Below are 14195 nucleotides of genomic sequence, written 5' to 3' on the forward strand. Positions count from 1 at the left end.
CTTGTTAGCTGAACAGCTCAATATGGGTTAATACAACTAATTTATAGCTGTGCCACCATAAAACGCTCATCATCAGAGCTTAAAATGTGTAATCCAAAAAACCTAAATTGAGGCAACTTAAAAAATACATTGTAATCAGTTTGCAGTTGGAGCAGCCTAACATTTGTTTCCGGTGTAATGCACTATGTGTATATTTTAGGAAGATGCATTTGTTCACATTCACTCCTGCTTTTTAAATCTTTCACACAAGCGCAGACACACACGAGCACATACAAAAACACGTACACAAACCCAAAGAAAGGTTTCTGTAAATTTTGTTAGGGAATAAAAAAAAGATAACCAAATGGTTTTATTTCATGTTGATACATTCTTGGACAACACCACAGGATAACTTGCATGAGTGGCCAAACGTAAATGTCTCAATATTTGCACATAAGCAGCAAGGGCAACATGAATATACTTAGTACAAACAGTATAAAACATACATGCTTTTTAGTTTTTTTTTTTTTTTTCAATATGTATTTATCCTTTTTCCACAATTTGTCAATAGTTGCGGGGCAATAAAACTCCAAGACAAATTAAAGCCATATTCTGCCTTGAGTAAACAAATATCTGAAAATGAATGCAGAAGAAAAGAAACAAAAACAAATAAAAAGTCAGTCAGAATATTCATCCAGAGCAGATTGGCGTTACAGCCTCGTAAAATATTTATATTCTTTGATATCTTTTTTTAACATCAAACATATCAGGCATGCATTGACAACTGCTACGTGAACACCTTGTTACACCTGGAATACCACCGATCACTGGGGTTTATCTAAGTCCAACTGTACATGGACTAAAGCTTTCTTGCAGTCACTGGACACAGTTTATGGTCAATAAACCCTTACAGAATATTCAAAACATTTAAAACATGTGGAACCACCATGTGGAACACTTACACGCAGATTGGGGGGGAAAAAATAAGATTTTATGTTTACCTCAAAAACCAAGTACAGTAAAGGTAATTCAATTCAATTTGATTCATGACTATCTCAGAGAAGAATATGGCTTTAATATTATGTGCATCCAAGAAGCAAGAAAAAACAAAAAAACAAAATTAACATCAAACGTAACATGTATGCCAAAAAAACTCACAAACTTTTACAGGAATTTTGGAAAACTTGCAGTTTGGAGGAACATGTACAGACGAGAAATGGCCTCCATGAGATGGCCCCTCTGCTGATTCACGAGTCCGGAATCACTGGAGGGTTCAGTGAAATCAACCCCAAGGCTACCCTGAGGAGTCGGGGCGTGTCTGTAAACAGGGGGGGTGGGGCTTGGGGAGGGACGGGGCTGGGGGGGTAATGGGCTGTTGTCCCATTGTCCCTCTCTGTTTGTTAATTTAACAGCAGTTAGCTATTTTTTAAAAAGATGGTTTCTTTGCTTTCTTTCCGCTGTTTAGTTATTTATTTATTTATTTTTTTTTGATTGTTTAAAACTTCTTTCAGGGTGGAAACTTCATCTGATATCTTCTGATAAGAGAGAGACCCCCCCTGCCAGGAGTCCAGCCACTGTCCCTGGGGGGGTGGATTGGCAGCATAGAGCAGGGACACAAATGGCCTTTTTTCTCTTTTTGCCAACAGGGTAGGAGACCAGGCTTTTCTTCTCCATCTCTGCTGATGGATCCCTTTCAGATCACAAGGTCATTGTAGTTCACATACTTTTTCTTAGCTGCTGGACCTGGGGTGGGAGACAGTATCAAAGTGGGTGAAAATGGCTTTTACTGTGGTCATACAGCTTAAAATGGATGTTTTGAGGTGTGTGTTGAACCTTTAAAGTCATACTTCATCCATTGTACTTTCAATTCAAATTCTGATTGTTCTTATTAACATAATGTTGTGTGGCAAGCAAATGTGTTTGACATTGTTGCACATTCTGTAACAGAAATGCGAACAAATAAATTCAAATATAGACAACACGTGTGCCTCATCGCTGCGTTCAAAATAGTTCATACACATTTACAGTAAGAAGGCTGTTCCTCACATCTCATTCCCATAAATTAACTCACTCAATGCAGTTTTCTGTATATATGAAGGCACCTGTTGTTGAGTGCTTTAAAGCAAGCATTACAGCTGTTGTTAGAAGTGTTCTGATGTGTCTAATGTAACTCATTTAATAAAAAGAAAAAAAACAGTTATGATACTGAGTGATATTTTATTTTAACTACATGTTGTAATGCTTCCACAACACTGTTATAAGCATGGGATAACACTTATAACAGCTTGTCTTCATAATATCAATGCATGCAGCAGTCAATTGTAACATTTTTGATTACAAAAAAATACAAAATTCACAGTGTATGAAATGACAGTGACATCATTTCCTTGCCACTGTCACCATTGGCTCGGTAATGGCGGTCTGGGGCACAGGCCTGAAATGTCTGATAAGCGTTTTGAGACACTGGGCTTTTGTGAAAAAAATGCTATACAAATGAAACCAAATTGACTGATTTACTGTAACACACTATTGTGACTGGCTATGACAGATGTTATGCCATGCATTTTACAATATAGGCTATATAGCAAGTATTCTAAGTTACATCACCAAATGTTGGAAACTCTGCTATACCATCCTTGAAGGGAACAGGACATTTTCCTTGAGTTTTTAGTGCAGACATTTTTTAATCTAGAGACTTTTAGGATGTCCCTATCCATCTTTGCCTTCTATTTCCAAGTACTGTGTGAAGTGACGAGAGCTTCCAGGCTCACAGCCACTTCTCAAGACTAGTCTAAGCTCTGTTTGCAATATATTTACAAAACATCAAAATATATTACACTTTAGCCCCAAGATACATGTAACCATTAGTGGGTTGTCATGTGGTATACTGTGTGTACAAAAATGGATTGTAAGCTGTTTCCTATGAAAGAAAGTTTGCCGCCAAATAATTAACCTGTTCATTCAAAATTGCTTCTGGGTATCTGGCATTTATTTATTTATTTTTAACTGAATTTAGGCAGTGGAATACAATGCATATTGCACATGCGTTGCTCTCTGATCTCTTCTGGCATTTTAACATATGATCTGGCTCATGATATACAAATAACAATTGAGAAATACTCCTCTGGTTGGGGTTGCCATGGAAACAGAAGCTTAAATAAGCTTATTTATACTGTAGGTACAGCAATATATACATACCTACACAGAAAAAAAAAATCCAAAAGAACGGATACACATTTCCTTGACCATTTCTACTATGACTGGAACCTCAGGTATTATGGCACTGGGAGAATTAGAATTTTATTTTAACACAATAGCAGTGAGGGGACATTCATGAAACACAATCAAACAAAATCCTTCTATTGTCAAAGTGGCATCAAACAATGTCAGTATGCTGTCAGTACGTGATAAACCATTTACACTTTTTTGAATTTATGTTTTGTTTTTGGTTAAGCTTTAGACGTGAATAAAAAGCGTTGTGTCCATATTGTTGTGTTCTTTTTGATGAAGAAAATGTTGTACATTGAAGGGAGCGGGAGGGAGAGCGCATGAGCTTGTGTGCTCGAAAGATACGCTGGAGGAGAGACTGAGGTGAAAGTTCCTTCAGTCACTATGGTGACGATTCACTGGGGAGAGAAAGCAACAGCACAGGAGAGGCCCGAATGGCTAAAAAAGGGAAATGCTGTGGATAACTGCAGATTCATTATTTACAGGTCACACAGAAACCACAGCACATACATGTGAATCCATAAATATGGGTACATAATATGAACTACAATAAACCTTCAATAAACCATAAACTCCTTAACCACTCCATTTGTGGAATCCCCCTTCCCCCCAGTAGTATGGTACAGACTGCAGAGGTGTTATAGTTTCCCAGAAGTCTGTGGATATCCATTACCAGGATACTGGAGCTGCAGCAAGGCTGGCACAGTCTCATAGCACTGTGTTCTCTGGACCTTCACGGTTCATCTTTCTCAATGATCAACTTCATGTTTGAGTGTAATTTAAACTCCCCACCATCTCACTTACTACACTCGTAGTGCTGCCAAAACACAAGCTTCGCTGACTGATTATTTTGGTCAAACAGAGAGAAAAACAAGACAAAGAAGAAAAAAAAAATGGTTGTGGTATCTACTGAGGGATTTCTCGAAAGATCTGCTGTACCAGCATTACTTATCCACCTGTTAGTAGCTGCTGCCCCCTATCCCATTTTATTTATTTCCCCGTTTCCTTAAGTTCAGAGTAAAGAGATATCCCTCATGTGATAATTTATTTTTGGGAAAGGAGAAGTGGCAAATGTCCCCCACTTTACATCCTACGATAACAGATGCTGTTTAGAACGCAAATGCAGCCAGCAGCCATACCACCCTGTACCTTTCTATTCAGGCTAAGCAGGGCTGGGTTTGGTTACCACTTGTATAGCAGACCTCAGAAAACTAAAATCCAAAGAAATGATTCACTGCTTCTATTAAAAAAGACAAGAATTTGCATTGACGTATTGAGTAATTTCTACCTGGGGTATTAAGTTAATTCTATGAGCCTGTCGGATATCTAGTTTTTAGATTTACCACCTTTGGGAAACAGACAATATCTTTTCATCTTGGAAGCTTGCTCATAGTCCAGGCAATGTCACTCATGATTTAATAGCTTGCTTTCTTTTTACCATAGGAATTCTCTCTATCCCTGCTTTTCCCTGCACAAACATCAAAGGAAACATCCTTGGAGCAATTAGAGTCACACAGAGGGTCTTGCAAATGTATACACAACGTGGGGTGTCCAAGGGTTTTCTTTCCTTTGCAAGCTTTATTACATTATTACCTCCTTGAGAGAAACAGAACCCCCCAACTATTGGGGGCCAGAGATCGGTGTGACCAGACAATGCCTTTCAAAGATCATGTTCCTTTGATTTTAAGTTTGAATGCAATCAGTGACATTTAATTGAAATCATTCACTGAAATCTTAATGTTCTATACAGATAATGGTTGTTGAGGCCTGAGAGATGAAAGCTACATTTTCAGTTCCAGTTTCAAGAGGAAATCAACATGATTTGCGTGATTTGGTTTTGTTATATGGAAAATATTTTGCCTGAAGATGGCGATTCAGAACCTAAACACCTCGATCCCAACTTCCCCTATCATTCCGAGTTTAACACAGCCATTTTTAGTACAACCAATATAGATTTCCTCCATATTTAAAAGCTTAACTACATTGAACCTATTAACATAATATTCAATGTTCATATTCATTGAGACAATTCAGCTTAATAATCATTATAATTAAGTTTATTCAACCAGTAATCTTTTTGAATGTATACTAAAATCTTTTGCAAATTGTCGCTTCAGTAGTTTTTCTAGACCAAATAGACACGCAGTGCCCCAGTTCAGTGATCAGGGGCACTTTGCTTAAGAAGGTGATGTCCTTCCGATGAGATGTTAAACCGAGGTTCAGACTCTCTGGAGTCATTAAAGATTTCATGGCATGTTTTGAAAGAGTAACAGTGTTAAAAGCCCAGTGACATGGTCAATTCCCCATTAAACTCCCTCTCTCCATTTGGCCACCTCATTAACCCCTAAATCTGCATAGAGATGATGAGGCAATACACTCCCTAGCATTCCCTATGTACACTGATTCCCTTGGTCATCACTGCAAAAGAGAAATCAGTTTGCCTACCTGGTGTAATAATAATAATAATAATAATAATAATACATTAAAAGCAAAGATGAAACGGGTCTTAAATAATTGCATTGGCTGTTAAATTATATGCCATACAAAGGCCCCAGGTTGAGGTAGTTTTCACGTAGGCTAACTGATACGTTAAAATAGTTAATAGGGCCTGATAAAATCAACTAAAGTCTCTCAAATTCTGTTTTATTTTTTCCCATTTTCAGATTTTACGGCTATATGAGCTTCAAAAAGAACAATTGCAGTTGATTTATATGCTACCCCCCCCCCCCCCCCACCCTCCCCCCCATATTTCTATTACAGAGGTTTTGTTTGGGTAATTTTGACCCGCGAATAACAAGGTGAAATAAAAGTGTTAGAAATGGTAAAATATGAATGGAAACTGACTGGCCTTTGTAAATATGATTTTACTCCCTGCCACATTTCCTCCTCCTCTTATTTGCACTTTCTTGTGTCTCGTTCCACTAGTCTCACAGCTCTACTCAATTTTGGACTTTTCACGAATAATCTACTGAATTGAGTAAGGTCTCAGCATCTCAAGCCAGTGCATGCACACACCCACACGCTTTCACACTCAAATACTGTTCCTTTGCAAAAAATTGAATCCCAGAACCCTCCTGACCTTTCTTTTTCCAAGACATACTCACCACCTTTTACCCTCTATAGTGTGATAAATTGCACCCAAAACATTTTATATATAGTTGTATATCACAGCATGTGGGTTTCTGCCTTTTTACCCACTGTAGTGTGAGAACTTCAATATTTTACAAAAACATATTTTCCCAGCACTACACCCCTCACAGCTGCACATAGTGGGGGATGGGAAAAATAGATAAATACTCTGCATCAGAGTGTGGGTCGGCACACTGTCAAAGAAGTCAATATGAGCAAATGATTCAGTGTTCAGAAGGCCCTGGAGCTAATTTTGCACGACACTGATAAGTGAGTCAGAGGAGGTGTTCGAAAAAGAGGACAATATGGAAGCCTCCCAGCCAGCAGCACAGAGGTCATGCATTTCCAAGAACAGCCAGGTTGAATGGTCCTCAACCCCAATGAGAGTGCCACCATGTTCAGCTGCCAATATAATAACGACGGTCTCAGGGCCCACATGTATGGTGGTGTGACATGTCAGTGACATCATGTCTGTCTGAGTCCTGACTCGATTCAAGAAATTATTCATTACTGATTCCTGGCTTGATTCAAAAAATTATTCTGAAAATGACCAACCGTGTTTTGGGAAGCAGCGGAAAGATACTGAAGAGACACATTTACATGCTTATTTGGGGATCCTCGTTCTGGCAGGGGTCTACAAATCAAAAGGAGTGTCAATGACAGTGGGCGGCAGTGTAGCACAGTGGGTAAGGAACTGGGCTTGTAACCGAAAGTTCAAAGGTTCAATTCCTGGATAGGACACTGCCGTTATACCCTTGAGCAAGGTACTTAACCTCAATTGCTTAAGTATATATCCAGCTGTATAAATGGATGCAATGTAAAATGCTGTGTAAAAAGTTGTGTAAGTCGCTCTGGATAAGAGTGTCTGCTAAATGCCTGTAATGTAATGTCATGAGTCAACAGTCTGTGGAATGCTGAGACAGGAAGAGCCATTTTTGGACTCATGAAGATCTCACAGTTAACATGATATAACAGCTCCCTGCCTTCATAATAGTGAACTTTTCTCCAAAACCGAACGCCACTTTCATAACTATGTTCATAAATATGTGGTCATTCAAAGGTAAATAATAACAACTAACCCTAAATATTGTTTATGTTGTTAATAATTCAGATGAAGATACAATATATTGGCTATTTTAAGATAAATTTTACAATTGTATTGTTATAAAATCTAAATTGATGGCCCAGGTCAATTTGACCCAGCGGACAGTACATCCAGTGCTAATTAGTGAACAGAACGGGGCTTACCGTGTGGTCCTCTAGGATTAGGGATGAACGTCTCTGTGTTATATCATTCATTCAGTATATTTAGATATCTGGGACCATAATTGTTAGATTTTATTGAAAAAAAAGGTGTGCATTAATACCTTTACAGCTAAATATTACTTGGTCATGAAAGTACTTAAGACCCTTCATAGAAGAGCCATTTTATCCATGTAGTAGAGCAACTCTGTAGTTAATTTACTTCTGTCTCAAATCATCCTGGCTCTTTTCTCTTTTTTTTAAAGGAAAAGCCATTGAAATATTTTAATTAAAGGTCATTGTGTAAAGAAATACAATGGTATTGTATTAGTTTTGCGTTTCATATCATACAAATAAATGCCAAGTAAAGGGTAAGTAAATGTTATTTAGAAAAATCTTCAGCCGGCATCTGATAGACAGAAACAAAAAGCCAGTGGTAAAGGCCTTGCCAAAAGAGCATAGAAGTATAAGAGTCTAGGGAATGAGTCTTTCTCTCAGTTACCAGCCACTGTAAAAAAAAATATATATATATTTATATACAAATTTAGATTTTTTATTATTTATTTTTTTGTAATGCACAGAGTACTTTTTTGTGCCACATGACATGCTGTGGTGGTAATGAGTTTCCATTGCAAGCCTGATCTCAATTACATCAGGATCTCAGTAGGTGTTTCTTAATAAGGATGCTAAAATGACTCAACCTGTCTCATCATCTCCATTCCTCCAAATCACATCTCCATGCAGGGGGCTCAGGACCACGTGACTGAGTAAATAAACACGGAACGGCACTTTTCAACACCAGAATGTTTTGATTTTTTCTTACGGGGGTGGGGGGGGGAACAATAGGAGATGGACAGAAAGCTGACCTCTGTTAAAGATCTCATTTCATTTGGCAGACCTGGTGCGTGACAAACCGATTCAACATTCCTCCACCTAATGAATCTTCAGAAAAGCCATTATCTTCCCTGCTGACCCCTCAGGCTTCACATCCTTAAAGTAAGCTGTGCTATAAATTTCTTAATGGGCCTTTTCTCTCCTTGATTTAATCCACAGGGGAGTTTCTGGTGAGGGTTGCCAATCTGGCGCCAGCTGTGGACAGTGAAAAACAATTACTGTGCATTGGGGCCCATGGTGTGAGACAAACCTTTTAGTCCCTTTCATCCAGCTGATCCACTTTGGCTTCATGGACGTGACCCTCAGACTGCATGTCGATTTGCATCAATAGAGCATATGGCCAGATGCTGTGCTCTGGCACGGTATGAAGGCTTGACTTCCTTCCTCAGGTGTCAGCAACATATTCAGAGGTTGTGATATTCGGAATGATGTCACATGTTGTCGCTGTTTATCAGTTTCAATATGCGCTGTAGCCAACAGCTGACCGATATGTTTTATGATCAAATTAAATTTTACGTCTAAGATGATATGATGAAATGGAACCCAGAGCATATACGTGACCTTAATGCCTGTGCAACTGCACAGTAACTATAGCAGTAGTAACAGCATAATTACTGTGCACCATACCTCCCAAGGACAAGTTACAAATACTGCATGTGTGTGTTTGTGTGTGTGTGCGTGTTTTATTTCTCTCTGTCTCTAATACATTTCTATGATTCCAAACTGGTGAGCTTAGCCTTTTCCTTATCCTCCCCCCTGCCATTCTACCAGGGAGGAGTCGGCTATGACACCATGTTGCCCAGGACACTGAAAGCAACTGATTGATTAAGACTGAAACATTATTTCTGATTTAAACCTTGTTTATATAATGTTGAAGGCTGATAGGTTGCTGTGTGCTCATTCAGTATTCATGCTATATAATTAGGCACAGCCAATCATTTACTTTGTTAGATCTTACTATGTGCTTATGTATTAACCATGTACCAATCAGATAATGCTATTAGAAAAACACTTTTTGCTTATAAAAAACAGGGACTGCCAGTTTTCTTCATTCTTATATGGATATAACTCATCGTGCCTGGTTATTATAAGGGGCAAAGTTTCTCTACTCAACAATTATATGTTTGTGTCATGTTGTGTAAGTGTTGGTAGTTAGCCTACGTGTTTGTGTCATGTTGTACAAGTGATGTCCTTGTTCACGTTGTCCCCTTGTTGTTGCCCCTCTTCTGTCTAATGCTATTCTTCTGAGAACACATGATTGTTGGCTATTGGGATTTGAAGTTCAGGATGAAGCAAAGTCATGACACACTGTTCCAAATGGCGCGAGAAGCATCGTCTAGGGAGCTCAGTGCCCTGATGCTCATAAACGGCTGCACGCCTCTGAGAGAGCTCTTTGCTAAACGTCATCTCTGCTGAGGTTCACACGGAGGAGGAGCGCATGAGACAGCTGCTGATAGACGCCATGTGTAGGTGACACATCGTCCCACTGGGAGCCATTTTGGATCACAGCCTGCTCTTGCATAACTGCCCTGTGCAGGAAATTCTGCTGTGGGACCGTGACAGCTGTGGGGGGGGCGGCCTGTGGGGGCAGCACACTCACGCAGATGCTTGTTTGATGGATGCACAGCATCTCCCCAGATGCTAACGATACTCATCGTCTAGTCATCGATGAATCTATTACAGCTAATGGCAGGGATCAGAAGAGCCATAATATTGTAATTCATTTTTTTTTTCTCAATGGGCATGTGGGAATAATTCCTAATAGCAAAGTAAAAAATATCTTTCACGTGTCATGGAATTGCTGGCCAAATAGAATTATTGGTCCTATTTTTTTGGTTTTGGTCTGGCTAGACAGACTCTTTCTTCTTTGTGACATAAAGAAGCCTGGGTTATTAAATGAATCAATTATGAGATCCTGCAGGCACGCCTACAGTGAGTGCCTCAGTGTCTGAGACAAATACATATTTTTTCTTGATTTGGCTCTGCATTTCACTGTTTTAGAATAGAAGCAATTCACATGTGGTTAGTCAGGTGTGTTCAGCTGTTTTCAGGTTTAAGAAAGCTTTCAGTATCTAGCCTTGATTCTAAGCTTTTGATTGCCTTTGGAGTCTGTTATTGCCATTTGTCAACATGAGGACCAGAGTTGTCCCAATGAAAGTTTATGAAGCTGAGAAATAAAAGTCATAGGCAAAACCTTAGGCTTACCAAAATAAAGAGTTTGGAACGTCATTCAAAAGAAAGGTAAGATCAGTAATCTGTAAGCAGCTAACTAGTAAACCACTAGTTAGCTGCTAAAACAGGATTTCCAGGTTACAGTTTGTTAACAAGTATCTAAAAGAGCCTGCGGAATTCTGGAAACTCTATCAGAGCGATGCAAAGAGTGGAGGCCCAAAGGAACTGCCCAATATCCAGCGCACCCCCATCTGTGAAATATGGGGATGGGGGTATTATGATTTGGACATGCATGGCTGTCACAAGTACTGGCTCACTTGCGTTCATTGATGAAAATGAGAGCCGTCTGGTTAGGCAAATAAATAATGCAATTTAACACTCAGGTCAGACAAAAAAATCTGTCTTTTACATATCTCTGATGACAAGCTGTTTCGAGTCCCTGAGGAGGGGGGAAGGGGGGAGAAACAGGCATGTGCAAGACAAAGAAGCCAGTACTGGAAAATGATTAGCTGCTTCATAAAACAAGGCAAGGACTCACTGTTGCGAATACTCATCCAGACGGTTTCTCCTTTTTAAATTGGATTAAAACCTAATGTGTTCATTCAGAACTCTGCCGTGTATACATGCTCATTCCAGCGAAGTAGCGTGTTTGACTACAATGGTTCTGTTCTTTACAGTTGCCCTGTGTGAAATGTAAAGGTGAACGTGAGTTTCTAATGCAGTTTTATGAGAGAGTCTCATGCATCGTCCCCTCTTCCAGCCTTCAAGAAATGGAACAAGGTCATTACCAAAAAAAGTAAAAGATTAATTTGGTCCTACCTGTGATACATTATGAGAATTAGCCTGTTGGGAGAAAGAAGACACGGGGTGAGTTTGGCTCTCAGGGCCAAAAGGGGATAAATATAAGAGTAAGGGCAGCCCAGTAGTCCCATCATGCCCATGTCATTTGAATTTGTGCATTCGTTTCTTGGCCTGTCTGCATGGTTGGTCTTTAGCATTCATTAGGACAATTAACAGCTGCAGCAGGTAAGGTGTGATTGCCAGGTCTACAGAAAATGACAGGAGGTTGTGCTGGTAGTATCTTTCAGGCTTGAGGCAGTGGAAGTAGCCAGTTCTTCATCCAGGACGATCCTGATCATTTCACTGGATGTGGCTAATGGACAACTGTGTGTGTACCGTGTGACCCATCATTTTCTCTTGACCCAGTTGCTACATTGACCTATACCACACCACCGAGGGCAAGCGTACACTTTTCCCATCAGTGGCGTAATATAGCAGTTTTACATCAGCAGTGAGCTCATGCTGCAGTAAGCAGAAGGCCGGAGCAACGTGAGGCCTGGACGATGCCCAGGTGCAGCTGTCTGTTTGTGCACAGAGACGAGACTGTGCCCAGAATAGCGTCCCCCTGTCGATCCGCACGGCGCGCTCTCTCCGACTCGGCCGGGGGGAACTACACCTTTTCCCTGGGCGCAGTGCACCATGCAAAATAATTACACGATCAGGCGTGATTCCATGCGTCTTTGAAAGTCACCCAAGCTCAGATGCCGTGACATCGCTCGCTAATTTGAGGATACAGGAGCTTATGAGTGGCACCAGGTTGTTAATCACATAGGCAACAGACCTTGGCATGCTTAGATCCTTTCACTCCCCCACCCCCCCCATTTATTTGACCCGTTCCCCACTCACTGTGGGTAGAAGGGGAAAAAAAATCATTCCTTCATTTAAAAGAGAAGTTCCTTTGGTTTTATGTATTTATTTATATATTTTTAATTCATGCATTTGTGCAGTGCTGGTGGGTGTGAGCATTGCATTGGCTGGCAGCAAGCATATATTTATTTCCATGATATATATGTACAGTGAGGTGTAACTTATGTCTTATAGGCTACTTAAAAAAGTGCTAGTAGGTTCCTGACACCAAAGCCTATTTTTCCTCTGAAGTTTGTGGGAATCTGTATTGGTTCAATATTCTCTTTCAACACTTCTCCTTCAACTGAAATAAATAGACATTAACTCTCTGGAGTGATTTAATTTGGGTTAACCCTGTGATTCAAAGACTGCAGACAATGTTGGCACAATGCTATGATGTGACCAGCTTTAAACATTCAGATCCCTAGGATTGTATAAAAGATTTGAACCTCTAGAAAACAACAGATTTTTCTCCTTAATAAGTTCAAACCTTTGTGAAAAAAATTGTGTTACATAGTAGGTGAACAGGTACATTTAGTCTGTAACTATAAATTCATTCTGCAATGATCTAAAGATCTCAGGTGCTACTTCAAAGAATATTTGTGAGGCAATGCAAGAAAAGCCAGAAGGAACAGAGCGATATGTTAACTGGATCACCCTGTACCCAGCAACATTCCAGTGCTGTACGAGTAGTGGGGGATGTCCAACAGCCCAAATAAAAACAGCCAAAAAGAAGAAAAAAGAAACCAAACAATCATGCATAACAGTGTCCACTTGTTTAAACCACACCCAGTCTTCTTCCCTGAGACCAATTATGTCAGTGACACACCTGGGCTTTTACAGACCCAGATTACACCTTATCCAAGACTTAATAAAGCACTTTCTGCAGCTAGATATTCCATTTGAAATGCTTTTAGTCCAGAGAATTTGTTCCATCTGGGCATGTTAAACCAGCTTTTGTTTTATTCATGCATTATTTTTCTCCCCAAAGAATTAAAAAAAGGTCAACTACAGTATGCTTCTATAATTCTTTCCAAAATCTCAAAGGCTCCCATTAACCACCATGGTGATGCATGGCAGCCATTTTGCACCAGTACACTCATAACACCTTATCTTAGCTGAATTGAAAATAGACCATTGTTTAAAGATGGTTTCCTGGAGGCTAACTGGGTAAACATGGTTTAAACAGGGGGTGGAGAAATGCTTACTGTTGGGGTCCACGTTTTCGCAGAGCTCTGTCTTGGCCTCTCCGTTGGGCCGGTCGCTGGGCTTGTGGGACAGCCGTGACGACATGGTGGCCGCCGTCACCACGGCCTTGAAGCTGCGTTTCCTCTTCTGCACGTTGAGCTCTGGGTGGAAGATGATGACGTACACCTTGGGCATGTACAGCATTCCCAGGGCCACAGACGCACTGAGGTTCATGGAGATAGTGAGGGTGGTGGTCTGGATGTACAGCTGAGGGAACACAGAAGTCACAGAAAAATTGTTAGTCCTTTTAGTCCTTGTTTTTAATTTAACAAACAGTCCAGTACCTTAGGATCTGAGGGGTCTGCTGGGAACATACCTTAAAAGCCTCTTTATCCTTTTAAGGTATTAAAGCATCCTTAACAAGAAAGAAGGTTCCTATTGCCAGTATCAAAAACACAACTACAGAACAGGGCTGCCCAACCCCCATCCCAGAATGCCAGTGTGTGCGCTGGTAAAATATACAGAATATTATACCAAAGACTATACCAAAGCTGGTTGAATCGCATGTGTTGAGCCTCAGACAAATGTGTCTCAAGAAACAAGGCCAAGAATACATGTACAGTCTACAGCAGTACCTCATAGCTATCAGAAACTTCAGATGAAAAATGATTAGGCAA

At 40.1% G+C, this 14195-nt stretch overlaps 1 protein-coding gene across 3 annotated transcripts in view; it reads right to left on the reverse strand.

Moving 5' to 3' along the window:
* Window positions 1–449: 449 nt before the first annotated feature.
* LOC118211455 (metabotropic glutamate receptor 7) overlaps window positions 450–14195 on the reverse strand; it is a 190862-nt gene continuing 177116 nt past the window's right edge. For 2 of the 3 annotated variants that reach the window (XM_035388664.1, XM_035388666.1), the window contains exons 9-10: window positions 13539–13785; window positions 450–1722 (exon numbers count right to left, since the gene is read on the reverse strand). In XM_035388664.1, coding sequence (XP_035244555.1) covers window positions 1673–1722; window positions 13539–13785 — 297 coding nt within the window. In that variant the 3' untranslated portion in view covers window positions 450–1672. Of the gene's footprint in view, window positions 1723–11463; window positions 11488–13538; window positions 13786–14195 lie in introns of all 3 variants that reach the window. The other variant, XM_035388665.1, reaches the window with a different exon arrangement.

The sequence above is a fragment of the Anguilla anguilla genome, chromosome 13, assembly GCF_013347855.1.
Source record: "Anguilla anguilla isolate fAngAng1 chromosome 13, fAngAng1.pri, whole genome shotgun sequence".
In the NCBI taxonomy this organism is placed as follows: Eukaryota; Metazoa; Chordata; class Actinopteri; order Anguilliformes; family Anguillidae; genus Anguilla; species Anguilla anguilla.